At 35.9% G+C, this 20,542-nt stretch overlaps 1 protein-coding gene across 8 annotated transcripts in view; it reads left to right on the top strand.

The window, feature by feature from the left end:
- EXOC1 (exocyst complex component 1) overlaps positions 1 to 20,542 on the top strand; it is a 36,437-nt gene that overhangs the window by 10,279 nt on the left and 5,616 nt on the right. Inside the window, exons 4-17 of one of the 8 annotated variants that reach the window (XM_062602659.1) lie at positions 3,999 to 4,158; positions 5,012 to 5,032; positions 5,807 to 5,994; positions 6,940 to 7,167; positions 7,405 to 7,537; positions 7,730 to 7,839; positions 8,357 to 8,410; positions 11,646 to 11,795; positions 13,201 to 13,306; positions 16,208 to 16,252; positions 17,377 to 17,540; positions 18,933 to 19,043; positions 19,508 to 19,584; positions 20,128 to 20,356. In XM_062602659.1, coding sequence (XP_062458643.1) covers positions 3,999 to 4,158; positions 5,012 to 5,032; positions 5,807 to 5,994; positions 6,940 to 7,167; positions 7,405 to 7,537; positions 7,730 to 7,839; positions 8,357 to 8,410; positions 11,646 to 11,795; positions 13,201 to 13,306; positions 16,208 to 16,252; positions 17,377 to 17,540; positions 18,933 to 19,043; positions 19,508 to 19,584; positions 20,128 to 20,356 — 1,776 coding nt within the window. The remainder of the gene's footprint in view (positions 1 to 3,998; positions 4,159 to 5,011; positions 5,033 to 5,806; positions 5,995 to 6,939; positions 7,168 to 7,404; positions 7,538 to 7,729; positions 7,840 to 8,356; positions 8,411 to 11,645; positions 11,796 to 13,200; positions 13,307 to 16,207; positions 16,253 to 17,376; positions 17,541 to 18,932; positions 19,044 to 19,507; positions 19,585 to 20,127; positions 20,357 to 20,542) is intronic. The other 7 variants (XM_062602734.1, XM_062602885.1, XM_062602809.1 and 4 more) reach the window with 7 other exon arrangements.

Below are 20,542 nucleotides of genomic sequence, written 5' to 3'. Positions count from 1 at the left end.
TAAAATCAATAATGCAAAGAAGCCAGTCAGCTGGAATCATAGTAGCATTAGGCAAACCTGGTTGTAAAGACCCCATGGGTAGCATTACATTATTAATTGCACGCAGATCTTGCAAAAGTTGCCATTTCCCTGATTTCTTTGGAATTACAAAAACAAGTGTGTTGCAGAGGCTAGTAGATGGAACAATGTCCTGCTTTCAGTTGCTCTTCAACCAATAAATCTGCTTGCTCCAATATTTCCCCTTTTTAAGGCCACTGATCAACCCAAACTGTTTTTTCTGTTAACCATGAAAGTTTGAGCAGGGGCTTCAGTTCAGCCACCGTTAGGTTAAATTTGCACTGTCTGTGGTAAGTAACAAATTCCATTGTCTTTGCAAATCTCACCCCCAGAGATTCATAGAAACTGGCAGTATATATGGTTAAAAATCAGCTACATCACCATCCGATGCAATAGCTTTGAGGACTCAACTATGTTTTAAGAGGAGACTGTATACCTCCTATTCTGGCTACTGTTGCTGAAGTATTTTCAAAGGGCCAATCAGTCAGCCATTGAGATGGTGAAATAATTGAAACATCTGCCCCAGTGTCTGTTAATCCACTAAAGATTCTATTCTCTATTTGCAAATTCAATAAAGATGGATTCTGAGTAATCTGCTGGGTCCAGTAAGCCTCGGCTTTCCCAGTTTCCAAATCCAGAGATACTCCTTGTGTTAATTTCTCCTTTTGGCAGCCAGTATGGAATCAAAGCAAGTCGTGCTAGTTTTTGACCTTTTGGAATTTTAAAACTGCCGTTTAAGGCGGATGCAAAAATTTTTATTTCTCCTGTATAATCCAAATCTATTACCCCTGGATGAACTTTTACTTCCTGGAGAGGTGTATTTGAGCATCCTAACAAAAGACCCATAAATCCATTTGGTAAAGGTCCCCAAGCATTGGTAGCTGTAGCTTTAACAGTGGAGCAATCTAATTCGATGTCTGCACTTGTTGCCAAATCCAACCTGGTGCTGCCTGTTGTGGCAGCTGCAAGATTGGAGATGGAGCATTTGCTGCAAAAACCATGTTGTTTTGAGGGGCACCGGATTTCGCCGCACCCCATTTGGAGTTTCCCAACAAAGGATTTCCATCCTTATCAAATTTAGATTTACACTGATTGCTCCAGTGATATCCTTTCTTGCATCTGGGACAGGGTTGAGATGGCGTTTTTTCTTTCTGCTTTTGTTTCTTTTTGGGACACATTTTACTGATATGTCCTTCCTGGCCACAGTTACAACATTTTTGCTGATGCATATTAAGTTTCAATAATGCAGCAGCCGATACAGAACCCTTATGAGTCTCCATACCGATATCCTGACATGTTTTCATAAACTCAGCAGTGTCTGTAAATTCTTCCCTGACTGGGGCTAAAGCAGCTTTGCAATATCCATTTGTATTTTCATATGCTAGCTGAAATAAAAGCGCATGAGCAGCCTCAGGATTATCGGTCTGCCTTTGTATAGCATTATTTAATTGGTCTATAAAAGACACACAGGGTTCCTGAGACCCTTGGCGAACAGTTGCGAAAGAAGTAGTTTTCTTTCCTGATGCAGGTACTCACCTCCAGGCTTGAACAGCCATACAGGTGGCTTGCTGGAATACCAAAGGGTTTAGATTAATTTGATTATGAGGTTGCAACCATCACCCATAGCCTGTTAACATGGCACCATCTATTGGTATTCTTCTTTGAGCATTATCTAATAACTGTAAAGCCACTAAGTCACTATATTCCAATCTCCACATTCAGTACTGATCAGGTGTCAAAATCGTTCTCATTTAAGTGTTCCAATCCCATGGCCCCATAGAACCTGAAGTATCCATCATTTCTAGCAGACTTATTGTAAGGACTTTGAATTCCATTTTCCATCACTGATTTTTTCAATTCCTTAAAGACTGTGTACGGAATACTTTCATGTACCAGTTGTTGTTGTCCCTGCCCATCTGTTCTATAAAATACAGGAAAAGCGAAAGCCATGCCTCCAATAAAATCACCATCCTCTATCGCTTTGTATTTTTGTATACATGTTTTAGTGGCCTTCTGGTTAACTAACAGCTGGCCAAATGATTCATTATCAAGACTAATCAATGGAGGTTCAGTAGTCTTTAACGTTGAGGGTTTTGACCCATAACAAAAGATTCATTACTTGTCTGTCAGACAAACGATATCCAGAGGATTTTAAAATCTGTTGTAAAACTTTCAAATATGATTTCTGTTCAGCTGATTCTACTTGTCCCATTTTTCTAATGAAATCCTGTAACTCCCCATTCAGTGGGGGATTGCTGACCTTTTAACAGGCGAATGTCGGTACCAGAAATTCCCCGTTGGATCATGCAGGCACTGCGATGTTGAGCAGTCTAGTTATCACACACGGGGCACCATTTGCAGCGCTATTAAGAAAGAGGCTAAACACACACACACACATGCACAGAGCTTTCACAACCTGTTCAGTTCTTTTTCATTCGCTACAGCATGGTAATATATAGCATACAGATACGGGTCTGAGCTATGAAGCCAAACAGAAACCACATCAATCACAGGGACTGTTTTCAGTCACTATAAATTCCATTCTATAAACAGTCACTCCTCAGGCTGTTTCCCAGACCAGCCTTGCACCCAAACACTCCCTGGCTTGCTCCAGGCCCAGGTGCACTATCAGCAATCATTCTTCTTTGTTAATTATCCACATAGCAGGAACAGGACGGCTTGCAGTTCCCACAGGTTCCATTTTAAATTATACTGGCTTTCAGGGCTTTTTCTTACAAGACAAAATTCAGTAATTGTTTTCAGAAATATTCTGTAATGTATATACCATTCTAATGAATAACTTTGAAATTTCCTTTCAAAAGTCAAATGTTGAATGACAAACTCTCTCATACTAAAAAAAAATGTAAGAATTAAAGTTGATAAGTGCATCATGTTTTCATTTCCAAAGGTGATGCTGTGCAACTCTTGACACAGGCCTTTCTTGTACTAGTTGTGAGACAACTCAAACGTTATGTAATGATACTGTTTGTTCAGAAATGGATGTGTCCTGGGTTCAGCTGTAATTATGTTTATCAATATAAGCTACAGAGAAAAGAAGAACAAACCAGAACTGCTTTTATTGTGTTGCACAGGAAATATTTCTCATCATGTGCGGTTTCATGTGCAGCCTGCTTCTACTAATAGTAGTGACAATGTAAGAAATAAATAATAGCCATAGCAGTTTTTACAAACTCTGTAAATAAGAATTTGATATGTATCTGAGGCAATAACATTTTTCATCAGAAGGAGGCCCAACCTGAAATGCTTGTAGTGTGATCTTTAAAACAGACTGTTACAGTCCATACTGAGTTACAGTCCATACTGAGTTCACAAGCAGCTGTAGAAAGTACTTTATTCAATTGTTATCAAAGTAATGTTCTCATTAGGCAATAAATCTAGTAGAAAATACTTCTGTAGTAGATTTTTACTGTTAAAATACCAAATAGTCTTTTCTATCCTGTTCAGTGCTGTCAAATAGTATCATACCTATAAAAATACATCAAGCATTTTATGTTTTTTCTCTTGCTTATTCCCCTCAAGTCTCCTTGAATTGTGTTGTATATGTTGTCAGTAATTCCAGCTTCCATTTTCAATTTCAGAGTGCTAACTCAAGGCATTAGTCATTCTAAGGACAGTGTTTCAGGGCAGACAGTACTGTCAAATGTTTGTTGAAATTTACAGATCACTGTATTATGTGTTATTTTTGCCTTATCTGGCTTGACAAAACATTGTCTTCATAGCATGGATTCTGTTTTTTTTTTACTTTCAATGTTTTAGCATCTTCATTAAGGTGCATCAGGGTGCTGGAGCTCGTGTATTAGGTTGGCAACTGTGTAATTTAATTTTTATCCTGTCTTCTCAATAGCTAAATATGTAAGCAACCTCTGCTGCTCAGAGAATCATATGACTGTTGGGCCTGTAACATATCCCATCTTTTGCAGGAGAGTCCTGAATTTGACTTGCATTTTGACAAAGTGTACAAATGGGTTGCCAGCAGCACAGTGGAAAAGAACACCTTCATTTCATGTATCTGGAAACTCAATCAGAGATATCTTAGAAAGAAAATTGACTTTACTAATGTTAGTTCACAACTTTTGGAAGGTAAATGTCTACGACAGTATTTTAAGTTTAATAAAGTTTAATAATTATTGATGTAAAGCAGATACACATAAAAATCCTAATCCTGATGGTTTTCCTATTCAGTTTTAATTTTGTATATTTTCAAAGTCTTCAGATAAACAAGGTGACTAGATAATGGCTTTTCTGTTAGAGGACTGAGACAAAACACTTCATTAATGAAGCTCTAAATATTGATAAACTTATTGTATTTCTAGGCTATTCTGTTTCTTGAACAATATAAAATATACCTGCAAGAACTGGTGGGTCTAAATGTGTAACAAATCTGCTTTTGTCCCCATTTTTTCCTGAATTAGAAAAGCACTTTAAAAAGTGATGCTTCTTACCACAAAGTACCATGCTAAAGCTATGAGGGTTTATATGAGTTTTCTAAACTGTGAAGCCTGTGTTAAATTCTGCTGGACCCTATTACAGTTTATGTGACAGATTTGCTGCGAAGGCTTTGTATCTTGTTTGCTCATGCTGTGTTAAATACTTTTGCAGTTACATTACCTTTTAGTAGTTAAAATTTTTTAGTCAAGCCCAGTGAGTAAGAGTATCGTATCCTGGGTCTGTCCAAAGCGGTTAAACTGTAGATATTAAATACTAGATTTGCTAGTGTGGAAGAACTTGAATTCGAACTGTAGAACTGGGAGCATTCCTGTATCTTGGTGTTAACTGAAATTTGTTTTTAACCAACCTCTAACTTTTCAAGTTTGTGCAATATTAAAGTTGTCAAACTTACTGCCCCTTAAAAATATACCCACTGTTCATGCTTTGTCTAGCTAACATTCTCTGCTTCCTTTCCTCTGCTTTTCCATACCTTGTAATTCTTCAGAACTGCCTAAAGTTGCAGAAGGTGCGTAACACCTTTTTCCTTTATCTTGCTTTGTAAGCAATTTTCCTTAAATAAAATGCCTTTTTTTTTTTTTTTTCCATAGCGGTTTGTATAGCTTATCAAATTGTTAGAGATAAAAGAAGTGTTTCAAATTTCCTAAATACTTTCTGGCTGGACTTCATTAATGTTCTGTAAATGCTTGTCAGCCTTTAAATGGCTTGTTGAATAAAGTAAGCACTGCTGTGAGAAATCATAGTTTATGACAACATTGTTATTAATTTTCACTTCAGTACTGATCTTCCTCCTGTGAGACTTACTTTGAGCATTAAGATATTATTATCATTATTCAATGATACATTTCTTCATTAACTTTAGTACGTTTTCCTATGTTCTGTCTACCAAAGGAGAATCTAACTTCTACTGATTTGCTAACAAGCTAACACTGTTACATATTCTGATGTTGATTACCAGCATGAGAGGTGAATAACCTGAGATGAAATTTCTCTTTGTATGTGCAATATAGGAAGGTGGCCATTTGTATTTAGCCTGTGTTGCATAATTTAGAAAACGTCACTGTTGGGAACCAGTTCTGGAAATATTAATGAAGCCTATGGAAGACTGAGACTTGAAAAAAGTGTACAAAGGCGGCAGCTGCTTGTTAGGAAAGTTGTTTAATGGATTCATTTACTTAAAAGCAGTTGAACATACTTAAGTATGTACTTAACTCTTAAAATGCTTGTGACTTTTGTGACTTTCTGCCCTTGATAGTGTTTTTATTTCTATTCTCTACATAAGAATCAGTTCCAAGTGGAGAGAATCAAAGTGTAGCAGGAGGTGATGAAGAAGCTGTGGATGAATACCAGGAGTTAAATGCCAGAGAGGAACAGGATATTGAAATAATGATGGAAGGATGTGAATATGCTATTTCTAATGCTGAAGCCTTTGCAGAGAAGTTATCAAGAGAGCTACAAGTGCTAGATGGGGTAAACATTTTTTCTGTCATTCAGTGTGGTAGCATGTTGAACTGTTTCATTGATATTGACTGTGTAGCTTTCTTTGAAAAGGTAGCTAATACGTGCTGTCACATACTTAAATGTGTATCTGCTCCTAAGCAGAGCTACGTTCTATTATCAGATGTTAAAGATCTTCAGCTTTGCTCTTTACCTTCCAGGCCTTCTGGGATGAGTCACAGGTTTTCAAATGAAGAGTTGAGAAGAAAAAAAAAGGGAGGCATTTTGAAATGCCTCTTGAATTACCTTTCTTCAAAGGCGTGTTGCAGGAAGGGAGAGAGCAGATGTTCCTGTCAATGGATGTGATCTCTTATACGTAAAATATTGCTCTCTGTGTAATTAGGAAACACTGAAAAGTGTAATGACATTGTCCTATTCAGCTGTCTGTAACAGTACCATATTGTTTGCTACTTTGCTTTTTAATCAACCAAACATTCTAGAGGTCAATTGGAAACCTTAAGGAGATGCAGAGGATACAGTCTTGAGGGAACAGTTAACAATCTTCTCAAACTGTTAAGTTGTATGTTTCTTCTGTATTTTGAAAACGGCTGTTGTCAGAGAGATAGGTCATCTTGCAACAGAAAATGTGACCTTGTCACCTAAGGCGCTTTTCTAGAACAAAAAAATGTTCCAGTGTATTAGGGATTACTGTTTGGTTTTTATTTTTGTGTAGATAAATACTTCAGTTCTAAGAACTGAGTAGATTTTGGGATTTATATCTTAATGGAATAAAGAAGTGTCATAGACTAAGGAACTGCTATGTTTAGTAACACTGAGAAGTACTACACGCTTATATTGTTTTGTCTCATTGAGAGTTTTGAAGAGTGTTTGAAAGTAACAGAGACAGAAGGAGATCTCGGAATGCATCTGAGATATCAAAATGTCTCTTAAAATGTTGTGGCTTAATTTTCTGTACAGGCAAATATCCAGTCAATTATGGCCTCAGAGAAGCAGGTGAATATCTTGATGAAGTTGCTGGATGAAGCTCTAAAGGAAGTTGACCAAATTGAGCTAAAGCTGAGCAGTTATGAAGAAATGCTTCAGAGTGTAAAAGAGCAAATGGATCAGATTTCAGAAAGCAACCACCTAATTCATCTCAGCAACACAAATAATGTGAAACTACTGTCAGAGATAGAGTTCTTAGTGGTAAGCATTTTTGTTGCATTTACTGTGGTTGTTCATATGAGGTATATAATTCTTTTAGGTCACTACCCTCTTTAGCAACTGCCTTTGAGGTTCATTTAAAATGTTGAGTTTATTTTTCTGTTTTATTACTGCACTAACTTCAGTAAGTTTTTATAGTGATGGAATCATTTATCATTCTTGGTTCAGCAGCATAGCAGGCTAACCTGCTTATGAACAATACTGTCTATTATTTTGTAGAATCACATGGATTTGGCTAAAGGTCATATAAAGGCCCTTCAGGAGGGAGATCTGACATCTTCTCGAGGCATTGAGGCCTGTACTAATGCAGCAGATGCCCTTCTACAGTGTATGAATGTAGCTCTTCGTCCAGGTAATGTTTTTATTAAACTATTCTAATATTAAAAACGTATTATGGTACTGCCTTTATCATACGTGCCTGTGCAACTAGTTTCTGGTTTTGTTTGTGTAGATTGAGAGAATAGCGACCTCTGGTCCTTTTGGCTCACATATACAATATATTTCTCTGTATTTTGTACTCCATGAAGTTCTTTTTTGTTTTTAGGACATGATATGCTTCACGCAGTGAAACAGCAACAGCAGCGGTTTAGTGACTTGCGTGAGCAATTTGCACGGAGACTTGCCAGTCATTTGAACAGCGTATTTGTCCAGCAGGTATTACTCCTTGCTATTTAACATTTTCAGTCACCAGCTTTTGCTGAGAAGAAAAGCAATCCACCTAAAATTGGTCATATTCTATAATATACTCAGTAAATGAATGGACTGCTAGAAGCACTTCAGGCAGAGATATCACTAAGCATGCCAAGCTATAGTTGCCTGCAGAAGTCTCTTACATTTAAAAAAAAAAGGCACCTCTTTTCAGTGGATTTGCTGTCTGAATTAGATACATCATGTGATATATAAGGATTTCTTTTAATTTTAGAGCTTATTAATTGAGAAGAAAAGCACTGAATTTTTTTAAGGGTGTCAGAGGCTGAGAATGTTAGAGTTCTTGCTGTCTGAACTTCAAGGGCTATAGAAAAACCTCAGCAAACATACAAAGTAAAATGTCTAAACCTTGATTTTTGAGCATTATCTTGAAATATTCAGAAATCACTGTCCTGAGACTTGTTTCCTAAAGTCTTTTTTAGCATCAGTTTTTTAATTTCTGTATCTCTTTATCTCCAATTAGTTTGCTCAGAACTTTCTTCAACTCTGTAACAGGTCCCACTCTGTTTCAGTTCCAGTGAGTACATTGGGTTTGTTACAAGCTTTTCTAACTAATTTTATGAGCTTGACTTACCTAACTAGCAGCTGCATCTTTGGCTTTACAAAAAGAAATTTGTCCTTTCTGATTGCAGAGCATCAGACTTATGCCCCTTCTCACTTCCATTATTTTTATCAGCCCTCAAAACTTTATCTGTTTGTGACCTAACATTCCTCTGATCTGATCTCCAGAAATTGCTAAGAGACAGATTGAAATGTACAGAGGAAAAATATTTTCAGGAAATTGTAATATGCGAACAACTGTACAGATATTGCAATTGCATGAAATTGTAATATTTATAAATAGAAATAATTTGATTTTTATGCATATTAAAACAATCAAAGTTCTAGAAGCTTTAGTTTTCATGTATTAGTCTGTGTGCAGAAAATGGAGTAGAGTCACCATGGATAATTGTATAGAAAATTGCATTTGAGATCACATGAATATTTGTCTTGCATATGAAAGTAGCTGTTCAACAGAATCCCTTTGCTGATGTTCTGTTCTGAGGGTTTTATTTTTAAAAATGGTAAAAGGTGATGATTATTACTATGTAATACTATGTGTTTTTGATGAAATACTTCTAAAGAGAGTTTTCAGAGAATCTATTGCCAATTTGGAATTTTAAAATTTATTTATTTCTAAATTCTGGTACTAACAGTGGTCTCACATTGTCTTTCATATAAACTCACTCTGAAAAGTTTTGGCGTGCTATTAGCTGTGAGGTATTGATTAATAGATCAGATAAAATAGAGCAGATAAAATATGTGACCTCACTGTAAGGTTAAGCAGGTTCATTAGCTGCAAGAGATGAGCCTCTGCAAAGCATTTCTGCTTGTTGTAAAAGAAGTCTGTGTTCTTCATTTTGAGGTACAGATTCAAGTGTTGGAGGCATAACAGATTTTTGTCCATGTTTCTGAAAAGTCTAACTAGAGTACTTTAACATCTGAAGTTGTACTGTTTGTTTAGAATACTTCTTTAAATTAAAGCATATCTTTATCTGCTTTATTTTTTCTGATTTCTAATTTAAAACGGCAAACAGAAACATGATGTCTAAGCAGCTGCTAATACAAGCAAGACATACTCTGATTTGGAACTCATTAGATGGAAAACCAAAGTTGCATTGACATTTTGGCCAAAATATATTATCTTGGAAGTATGAAATTGTTCTTTCTCTTAAAAGCAAACAAACTCAATGCTGTTGTAAGATTGAGGTGCTTCATCTCCTTTACATAAAAATGAGAGTAAATCTTAAAGGTTTTAAACAGAAATGCAACTTTGGATTGCTGTTCACTGCAGTGTTAAAAACAGCAGTAACTGTTACTAACAATTAACGTACTTGTCTTTATGGTGTCCTAATAATATTTGATTAACCTTACTGTGTGTCTATAACTTTAACGATTTGTTATGGTTGGTTGGTTGTTTATTGTGTTGGTTTTGTTTGTGTTTTAACAATCAGGTTCAGCCTTGAATTCAAAGGCAACTCTGGGCTTTCCACCTTTGAAATGCAAAATAGCCTGAAGCTTTGAAACTATGAAACACTTTAATAACAAACTTGCAGTATCATTTAGTAACAGATCATATAAATGTTATGTGTAGTGAGAGGAAGCTTGCTAATTAGATGGAGAAGGAACACCTTGGAGCTCCATAGTATTTTGGAGCAGAGTTGAACAGGACATAATTTAGGGTAACCAGAATGGTTAGTCCTGTGGAAAAGCTGGCTTGGAAAGAGATACTTACCTTTGGAGGGGATTTGTCATCTAGCTTGATGAAGAGTGCAAGCACTAGATAATCTTTAAGGTCCCTTCCAACCCAAACCATTCTGTGATTCTACAAAGTAGAATTCAAAGCTTTATTCAGAAGCTGGCATGTTTGCACAGAAGCATGTTTGCATGTTAGTCTTTCACAAATAATATCAAGACTCGTCTCGTATATATATAATCTGAATGTATTTTGGATTCTTTTAGGGCTTTTTTAATCAAAGACTGATTAGTACCTAATACAATAGGGAAGGGTAAGACAACGTTGCTTTAATTATGACTCTGCTATGCAAACTGGCTTCTGTTACAACTTAGACATGGAAAGGCAGTTTTTTAACTGTGTAGCTTATATTCTGCTAACTTGTCATATCCAAGAAGTAACTGCCCAGGAATGCTGCTTCTGACCTGACCTGACCTGTATAAAACACCTGCATGTTATACTACAGGAATTGGAAACTAATTAGGACAATCTTACTGTGCTGCCACAGCACAAACTATACTTAAGATGGAGTTCTGTTGCTATATTTATTACAAGCCCAGTAAAAAAGGCTTTACAGAAAATATTAAATCCATTTTGAAATAAATCACTTTCTCCCCTTCGCTAACCAAGGGCTAATGGTTGTGTGTTCTGCTACGTGGCTGAGCTGTGGTGTTACTTTGCTTGCTTCTGGAATTGTCCAGGAAACTTGTGACTTCAAGCAAATAAAAGCTTAAAAAAGCTAAATCATGTGTTGTTCAACCAATATTATGTGATCTTCACTTACAGGATAGCGTTTTTCAGGAGCCAGAAAACATGAGGAGAGTGAAATTAGTAGCTTGCTGTTAAATGGATTGGTTTATGCTGCATGTTGTAAACTGTTTAACTCTAGTAAATGTTCACTGATAGCGTGTGTGTACCTGCATTTGTGGGGAGGGAGAGAGAATGTGTGTGAGCTGATGTTTTTAAGACTTGACCAAGGCTTGGCCAAAGTGGGCTAAAGTAGGTTGACTTGGGGTAGACTTTCAGAGGTGTAGCATAAAGCTTATCATTAGCACCTAGGCCATGTGTTGATTACTGGAGACTTGGAATGTCTTATGTTGTATGGGAACATCTTTAAGTTTTTTTTTTTCCTTAGAAAAATAACCTCATAATCTCTTAGAATTTTTCAGAAACAATTGAACACTTGTCATTATACCTTCACTCGCGTGTACTTTGCATTTAGTGTGAAGTGGTAAACAAAGAGCTTTACAATGAACAAGCTTACTGAGATGCAGTACCTACAACAGCTGTAATATCTCAGATTTCGTATTATATTAGGTCTCATTCCAATCTGCATCTCTAGACTTTGTTTCTATGCAAGGTATCTTAATGCTCCTCAGTTTGACTGAGATGCTGTCTTTATACTAAGTTTTTCAGGAAACTTCTAGTAGATCTGTATAGTGCTTCCAGACTTATTTTAATACTCTCTTTTATCAAGGGTCATGATCAGAGTTCTACTCTTGCCCAACACTCTGTTGAATTGACACTACCCAATCACCACCCATTTCACAGAGATTTACTTCGATATGCTAAGCTGATGGAGTGGCTTAAGAACACAGATTATGGAAAATACGAAGGGCTAACGAAGGTATGTAAAGTGCTCAAATGATGCTAGAGAATGTATGTAACATACTTTTTTTGAGAGTCAAAAGAATTGCCCACGCGTGTGCGTGTGTCCTTTAATATTCCCTTATACTAAATTTAATTCAATGCTCTTCATCCTCTTTGGAATAGGAAACTTCACCTTTTTTTGGTTTTTTTTTTGGTATTTGTTGCATCCTGTGTTTTTTTTTTCCTTCAAGTTTCTGTGTCTCTGTTCTGAAGTCTCATAAGATATAAATATTAATGTAAAATAAGTTTGCCATTTTACAGTCTAGTAAGAAAAGCAATTAAGCTATTTCATCTTGATGTACTTATTGCCTGCGTAACATATTTGTTTCAGTGACCTTCATTTCACTTGGAAATATCAAAAGCTTCAGAAGACTTCTGCAAATAGATGAAATAGAAACACTGGCTTTGTGTGTATATATATATATATAAAAAAACCTTTTAACTGTCTTGTTCAAAATGGACATGGAGTGAAAAAGTTACTATGGAAGTGTAGAAAATGTTTAGATAGAAGCCAAGGGAAAGTTAGTCCTTACAGACCAAGTGATCTTTTTTTATTAAAGTACTGTCATTCTTAAAACTCAGCCAGAGAAGATTTAAATTAAACTCTTAAAATGGCTTTGAAGTAGTTTTCTTCTGCCTCCAGTGAAGGCAAATAATCAGTGAATGACTGATGTCTTTGTTACCTTTATAATAAAAAATTAAGAGAATTAAATATTTATGAATTATGTGTGCTAAGTAACAAAAGTTTGAAGAACACAGGAAAAATATTATTGGGTGATCCTTGATTAAAAAAATATTCTGTAACTTTTGTTCTAAAAATCTAAACAAACCAGATAATTTTCAAACTTAGTTGCCCTTCTAAAATTTGAGCTTATTTTTGGCAGTGTTGCAAACAAACTATTTTGAGATCGACTGAATCTTGTAGTAAGTAGGCACACGGAGCTTGTGCCTCCCAAAGTTTTCTGCTCTTTTGTTTTCTTTCTGAGAACAGTAATAAAGAGTCATGTACTCAGGAAGATGTGTAGGACTGGCATCCTGTTTGCCTTTTTTGACCATTGTAAGAGTCTGGTAAAAGAGGCTACAGAGAATGGTGCTGAATTCTGTCTGTTCTACCCTTGAACTTTATGATGCTCTGCTACTAGTAATCCTACTTGCATGTACCAACTTGCTTATCTTTCCTCATGGAGGAGAAGTAGTAGTGTCTGTTGTTCAGCGAACTCACTAGGAGAATGAATATAACCTGCTTAAATGTCATGAATACATTTTTGTCTATGCTACTTTGTTTTTTAGTAGAACTTATATACTTGCTGGTTTCTAAGAACTATTTAAGATAACAAAGTCAATATGTATACCTGTTAACTGGTTTACATTTTTCTCTTAAGAATTATATGGATTATTTATCACGACTGTATGAAAGGGAAATAAAAGATTTCTTTGAAGTTGCCAAGATCAAGATGACAGGCACAACCAGAGAAGGAAAAAAGTTTGGTAAGCTTCCAGGGCGCATGTATCTTTGAATCTTACTATTTGCTAATGAAATACTACAGTACCTAGAGCCAATTTTATAGTGGTGTAAAATTGTTTACTTTTGGTAAGGTAGAAGAAGTTGGATGAAAAATACAATTGGTGAACTTCTGACTTCCACGAGGCTGAAGTAGCACAACTGAAATCTGTGACACTGGTCAAGGCAGAAGGATTAAATACGATATTTGACAGATTTTCAAGTCTACACTCACTTTTTAACAAACTACCAGCCATATTTTATTACTTGGACTATCTCCCTTTATTAGTAGAACAGATTTGACAAATCAACTTTTGTAATTCAAGCAAGGTTGAGCAGCACGTGTGTGTTGTTTCTGCTGTCATTTTTGCTTTTAATAAGTTTTGAATGGATTTTGAAGAGGCTAGTTTTAATACTAATTCTGCCTAAGGAAACCTGTCAATTTCATTATCTTTTCAGTCGGAATTACCTATAGTCTGAGACCAGATTTCATACTTCGTTAACTTGTAGGTCTTTCTGTTTAAGTGAGTATGTACTCCTGCTAGGGTTAAATAGCCTAGTGTAAGAATGGTAATGAAGCTTTAAAAAAAAGAATTTAAATACTTAGAAAGCAACAGTGTTACAGGTGCATTTATATATTGGCTATTCTATATTTCAAACTGCTTGGTTTCAAAACATGCTTAAAACATATGTATTTGCCACAGTTCACCAGTTTCTAAATTCTAAATTCAGAAATGATTTACGGCTTTAACTAGTGAGTTCTGCCAAGACTATTTTGGGTCCTGAACTTAAGCTTTGGAGTTTGATGGTAGAGAACAAAAAAAAAGAAATGAAAGGAAGAAAGCAGGAGAGTGGTGAGGCTTGACTGAGGGAGGAGAAGCTGGAAAGATGTATCTTAGCAAGCTGTTGGACAGCAAGTGGTGCCATAATGTATCGTTGTCAGAACAGATAAATTCATGAATCTTGAAAAGCTGTCTTACTGCAGGGAAAAAAAAAACACTTTATCCTAATAGAAATTAATTTCTAAAATAGTCTATAAACACTTTGTCTTGGCACTTCTTTTTGATCTGCAGTCATGAGGAGACAGTTTTGGTAGCAACTTCCTAACTTCTGTAAATGTTAGGGAGTGATCAGGCATTTTGGAGAAAAGAGGTCCTTCAGTGCACCAGCATAAGAGCTGCACCTTGAGAAGGCTTCTGTTGTGTATATGTGCAAATGTAGCTATTTTGTAACCGCTTATAATGATGTGTAATTTCAGAGGCTTCTATGTTGAAGATAGTGGCTGTACTATTACTAGTTGCTCATTAATTCAAAATACATCACTTCTTAATAGTAAACTTATTTGAGGAATAGTGTAGATGCATAATGCCCCAGTTGTATGCAGACACTAAAGATGACCTGTTTCCAAGCTGTGTTGGTGTGTGTTCTTGCCTTTTTTTTGTGCTTTGGGAATAGCACTGCTATTTGAATGCCCTAAATGCAGAGGCAATGCTGGGAGAATTCTGGCATTCTGTGCTACTGCAAGGTTCTTTGTCTGCATTTTTATGGCAAAAAAAAATCTGGGTCGTGAGCATTCACACTTGTCTTAAGTAGTTTGTTGTTTGTTTTTTTTTTCTCTTCTTTTCTGATGAAGCCAAGACTTTGATACTTAAATACCATAAAAATCAATGTGGGAAAGAGTACTACTACTGCCATATTTTTATATGCTGTGGTTTCTTGAAAGCCACTGTGGTTCCCCCGATTGTCCAGGGCCTGATCTTTGCCTGCAGTTCTTCACATTCTCTAATACAGTCCCATGCATTTGGAAATTGAGGATGATGAAGAAGTGGGGCCAATGCATGACAGATGTATACGCCAAATAGATCAGGCCTAAACCTTTTTATTTAAAAACTGCCAAAATCTCCAAGATCAAAAAACCAGGCTGCAATTTTTTGCAGTTGGACATTGTAACTGTAAGTAGTGTTGCCTACTTGAGAACATCTGGTATTTAAGACATGTTTGTGGCATTTGGAAGTATTTACTCATTCTATTACAGTAGGTTCTGCTTGCCTGCTCCATTTTGGGCAGCTTGTAGCATCCATCTTCATCAGTATCTTCTTAATACCACATACTGCTTTTAGTGTATGTATGCAAATGGCTTTTACTGGTTAGGGATTCTCTATTTACTGCAAATGCCCATTTACCCTAAATTTCACATTGAAGTCCACTTGAGGAAACTGTTTTATTCTGCAAAAACCAGGAAAAATAAAAACCACCTTGTAAATTTTTTTTTCCTATGTATTTATTGTTTTCATCCTCTCCAAATTTGCAGTCATCATTTTTTGGTGCAGCATGAATACAAAAAATGTATTCTTTATGTAAACATCCTGATTTGCAAACCACAGAAAGGGTTAGCCAGTCTGTCAAAGCAAATGATTTTGCAGTATTGGTGTGTGTTTTTTAAATTGAAGAGGTGGCCAATATATCTGACTCAGTACAGAATTGCGTAAGTACATCTTAATTTCATGCCTGTTATCGATATGATGATAGATTTTTTGGAAACTGAGTCTTTTGCAATATTAACTTTGACAAACAGAGCCCTAATTTAATGGACTTCTCAATTTGGGAGGACTTAAATATGTTACCAAAAATGTTCTTTGAACATACTATGTAAGTCAAAGCCAAGTTTACTACCTAGAAACTTACTTTGTTTTCCGTGTAGCTTAGACACTGAATTTCTGGAATAGTACCTCTCCAACTAAATGTGTTTGCCATGTAGTTACTTGCTGCTTATAGTTCTCTGCATGTTTCTTTCCAGTTAGAGCTTAACTTGCATCTTGTGCATGGTTTGTGCAAACTGCATTTTAACTTGTCTTTGTCTTTGATGCTTGCAACCTAATCCATCCCAGCTACACTGCCTCGAAAAGAAAGTGCTGTCAAACAGGAAACTGAGAGTGAGTATAACTAGTTGCATTAGTTGGTATTGTCAATGCATGTGTGTCAATGTAAAGATGTAGTGCTGCATTGTGGAAAATCTACCTAACACTGAAGCACTCCATTCAGAATGAAATAAGCATTAGCAGAATCTTGTTTTTGAAAAGCAAAAATGAAGCATGGCTAAAATGGCCCAGTGTAGAAGTAGAGGAGGTTTGCAGGTTAAAGCAACAACTTTTGGTTTCCCCACGCCACTGGTTGATACAAAATATGTCTCTGCCTAAGAGCTTGTCCTAGTTTTCTAACTCTTCCAATAGGTTGAGGTGACAACTTTTATTAGATCTATAGACTTTGTCTTGTGTCCCTAGGTCAGATGCCAACATAGCAGTTAAAAGAAAGGGTTGCTTTTAAGTTTCTTTATGGTTGAGGTGTCAAAAGTTTACATGAGGGTCAAAATATTGATGATTTCTTGGTCTTGTTACTAGATTTCCCCATCCTGTTCCAACATTTCTGAAAAATTGGGAAAAAAAAATAAAATGCTCCTCACCTAGGAGAAGGCCCCAGAATATCAGGAATAAGTATCTGTATGTTAATCACGATCAAAAGGAGGGGAGAACATTAACAATAGGGTTACTGTAGGACTGTAGGTCCAGCAAAATAGCTGGAGCAAGCCATGTAGACAAAAAGATATTAACAGCAGAAAGAACAAAAAGTGTCTTGGTGTATATAAAGCTCTTTAATATTTTCAATCCTGTGAATTAATTCTTCTGCTTCTGGCAGCCTTTGCCCAAAGTACATTCACAAAGATCATAACTGGTCTTTGCTTTCAAGTTCTCAAGGAGAATATCTATCCCAGTGTTCCTGGATTTCAAAGCTTTGTGCCTTTTATACCTTTTCCATACTTCACAATGAGAGCTTATGTATCTACATTGTAGTTTGAAATTTGCTGAGATATTTCATTTACCTTGTCAGGAGAAAATAATGTCTTTATGGTAAAAGCATTTGCAGCTTAGACAAAAATGGAGTTGTTTGATTTTAATGTAGGACTACTAGCAACTCTTAATCTCCTGCATTCTGTAACGGAACTGCTCTTGAACGGTTTATCCTGCCTTTGCTTCCCTCCTTCATAGTGTCTATTCCACAGGTCTTCATGGAAGTTCTGGAAAATTGACTGGGTCTACTTCCAGCCTAAATAAACTCTCTGTTCAGAGTTCGGGAAACCGTAGGTCTCAGTCATCCTCACTGTTGGATATGGGAAACATGTCTGCCTCTGACCTTGATGTGGCCGACAGAACAAAATTTGACAAGGTAGGGCAAAATGTTGCATAGAATTTTTGTCAGGTTTTGTATTAGAAGTGTTGTCCCATATGCAGGCTCGTTGCCTGGTGCATGGTGCCAATACACGCCAAGTCAAGGTACTTCTGTTCTTTTATCCTAGTTTGCAGAAAGTAGGAGCTAGGCATTTCACCAAGACAGAAGCGTCTTGCCAATCCTTGTATAAAAATCTGTACTGTTTAAATTTTAAAACATGTAAATTTCAAATTCTGTATGCACTACGCATCTAAAAAAGGCAGTTTCTAAGAAATATGTAGATCAGAGTATTATTCTCTCATTATAAGATTCCAGGTATTTTATATGCTGCATGTGATCTTTAAAGCGTACAATACGGTCTAATAATTTTAGGCCAAATACACATTTTTAAGCAAATAGGAACTGAACTGATGGATTCTCCAACTGATTTTATTTTTCTCCATACAGATGTTCGTGTGTTCTGTTGCATTTTGCCACTATATTATCAAAAGTGAAAGATAAGAAAGCATACTCTTCTTTTAGCCAGGACTTGATCATGGCCCCTTGCTCAGTCTTTTTCTGGGAGGAAATATTGTATGAAACAATTAAGTTATTACACATCTGTATCAGCAACTTCTCTAGCATTCAAATGATAGCTTTTTTAAAAACGACTTTATACCAGTACAGGTATTGTGCTAATTCTTTCAACTTCTGACTTTTATCTCACACCCATAGGGAACACATGACTGTGACTATAAATACTTGTGGAATAAATTTTGTGTGGTGTAAAGATGACAGATTAGAAGCATGTCTAACACCTGACTTACAATTTCAGTAGTTTGTATTAATAAACTTCAATTACTTTAATGAATTATTGCCAAAATACTGTTTCATTTTAGATTAAATCTAAAAATTGTGATGAATGCTTGTTTCAGTGCAAAACTTGCTGTTGGTTTATGTAGCAGAGATATATGGAAAATTTTTCTACTGGGCAGTTATCTTCTTACATACACAGTTTACCTGTTTTTCTTCCCTGAGGCTTTGTATTTTGTGTTCTTCCTCTCAGGAACCCAGGCAGAAAAGAGGGTGGCAGAACCAGTGATTTACTAGTAAAATGTGAATGTTTTCATTATAGCACAGAAGTCCTTCCTCAGGCTGTGGCTAGAAAACTTTTAGTTGTGGAAAAACATAGATTGTTCTTTTCTTACCTGTGTTATATGTATGAGATGGGACTATGTTGAAGATGCAGATACAAGTACAAACTGTTACCATTTCTATTAAGTAGAAATTAGTCTTGTAAAGCTTACTGAAGATAGAAAATATATCGTCTAAGGCAACAAACAGTTAAAATTAGTATTACTAACTGTTCATATTATTTGGTGTGTTGATAAAATATTTGGCTTTCTTTAGATTTTTGAGCAAGTATTAAGTGAACTAGAGCCTCTGTGCCTGGCAGAACAGGACTTCATTAGTAAATTTTTCAAACTGCAGCAACATCAGAGCATCTCAGGAACAGCAATGGTATGACTCTTATTTGTTACTTCTGTGGCAGAGTAATCCATCAGGCCTCATAAAAGACCTGTTTAAAAGATAACTCCTGAATTTATCTGGCAGTTATGTGATCCGCGTGATCAGTAACTTGTTCTTCTCCATTAGCTGGCAGAATCTTTTATTTTTGGCTGACCAGTACAAAATTTATTAAAGAAGGACTGACATGTTTATTTTGCCATGGCTTTGTTTTCTCCTAAGATCACAGTAAACACTTCATCATGCTATGTAGGAATGCAGTGGGTAGTAATTGTGGATAGAGTCAGGTTTGGTGGAACACAACCATAAAAATACCAGAACCTTGCAAATCCCTGTAATTGCTACTTGTGGAATGGGGGCTGATAATTATGTTGATTTTGTCAGATATACTTATCACTTAAATATAGAATTGGAGACAAGCTTTTAGTTTCCTTTATATACATTTGTTCTTCTTACAGAATGAAGGGGAGGAAATGGATGGAGGAACTTCATCTCGTTCATACACTTCTGGTGTTCCACAAACAATACTGTCCGAGTATGTGCTGCTGCAATTTGTTAGTAATTCTTGAGCCTACATGTGTATTTATTTCGCGCATAAAAGTTTTTTCTCTGTAATCGAAATTGTTCCCTTCTAGTGAAAGTTAGTAGTGAACTCTTAATGTGTGCCCAGACACTGAATGTGGCAGTAAATTTAAAAAGTTGCGTAGATGGATGTTTCTGTCTGTAGTCTTATAAAAAAGGCACTTAATTCTCTAATAGCTTGCAAAGTGAAACTAGGCATTGTAATATGTAAAATGTGCTTTGGAAAATATGCTTAGCAAAGTTGTGAGTTTGTGTGTGTGGCAACTTCCACACAGAAAACACTTTTTTATAATATTTTATACTTGGGATTATTGATTTTTACTGTGTGGCATTAGCATTTTCTCTCTTAGCAGTATTCTGAAAATCATGAGACTTGTTGAATTCAAATGAGACTACTATAGCAATAAATAAATTTATCCTCAAAATGTTAGCAAAGAGTGTAACATAGCCTCATAAACTGTCAAAGTAATATTTTTATCTTATGCATTTTTAATAGGAAGGACATGATCCGACAAATGATGACAAAAATATTTCGTTGTATTGAACCTGAGCTGAATAATCTTATAGCACTGGGGGACAAAATCGATAGCTTTAACTCACTTTATATGTTAGTTAAGATGAGTCATCATGTATGGACAGCACAAAATGTGGACCCAGCTTCCTTTCTCAGCACAACACTTGGAAATGTTTTGGTGACTGTCAAAAGGAACTTTGATAAATGCATTGTAAGTCTTTTAGTTATTTTAAGGTAACTATAATATTACAGGAAACTTACTTCTACCCAGTTTAATTTTCCTTTCCTTATAGCTCAATTTTTGCTTTTAATTTGAAGTGAAAATGAGTAACTGTATTGCTCTTCTACTGGCTAAATCTTAAAAAAAAGATAAACTAATGGATGGTTGTATTTCTTC

This window comes from Pezoporus occidentalis, unplaced genomic scaffold, assembly GCF_034315485.1.
Source record: "Pezoporus occidentalis ecotype Australia unplaced genomic scaffold, CSIRO_AGI_Poc_V1 ctg1, whole genome shotgun sequence".
Lineage (NCBI taxonomy): Eukaryota > Metazoa > Chordata > Aves > Psittaciformes > Psittacidae > Pezoporus > Pezoporus occidentalis.
This window is presented reverse-complemented; position numbering and strand designations above follow the sequence as displayed.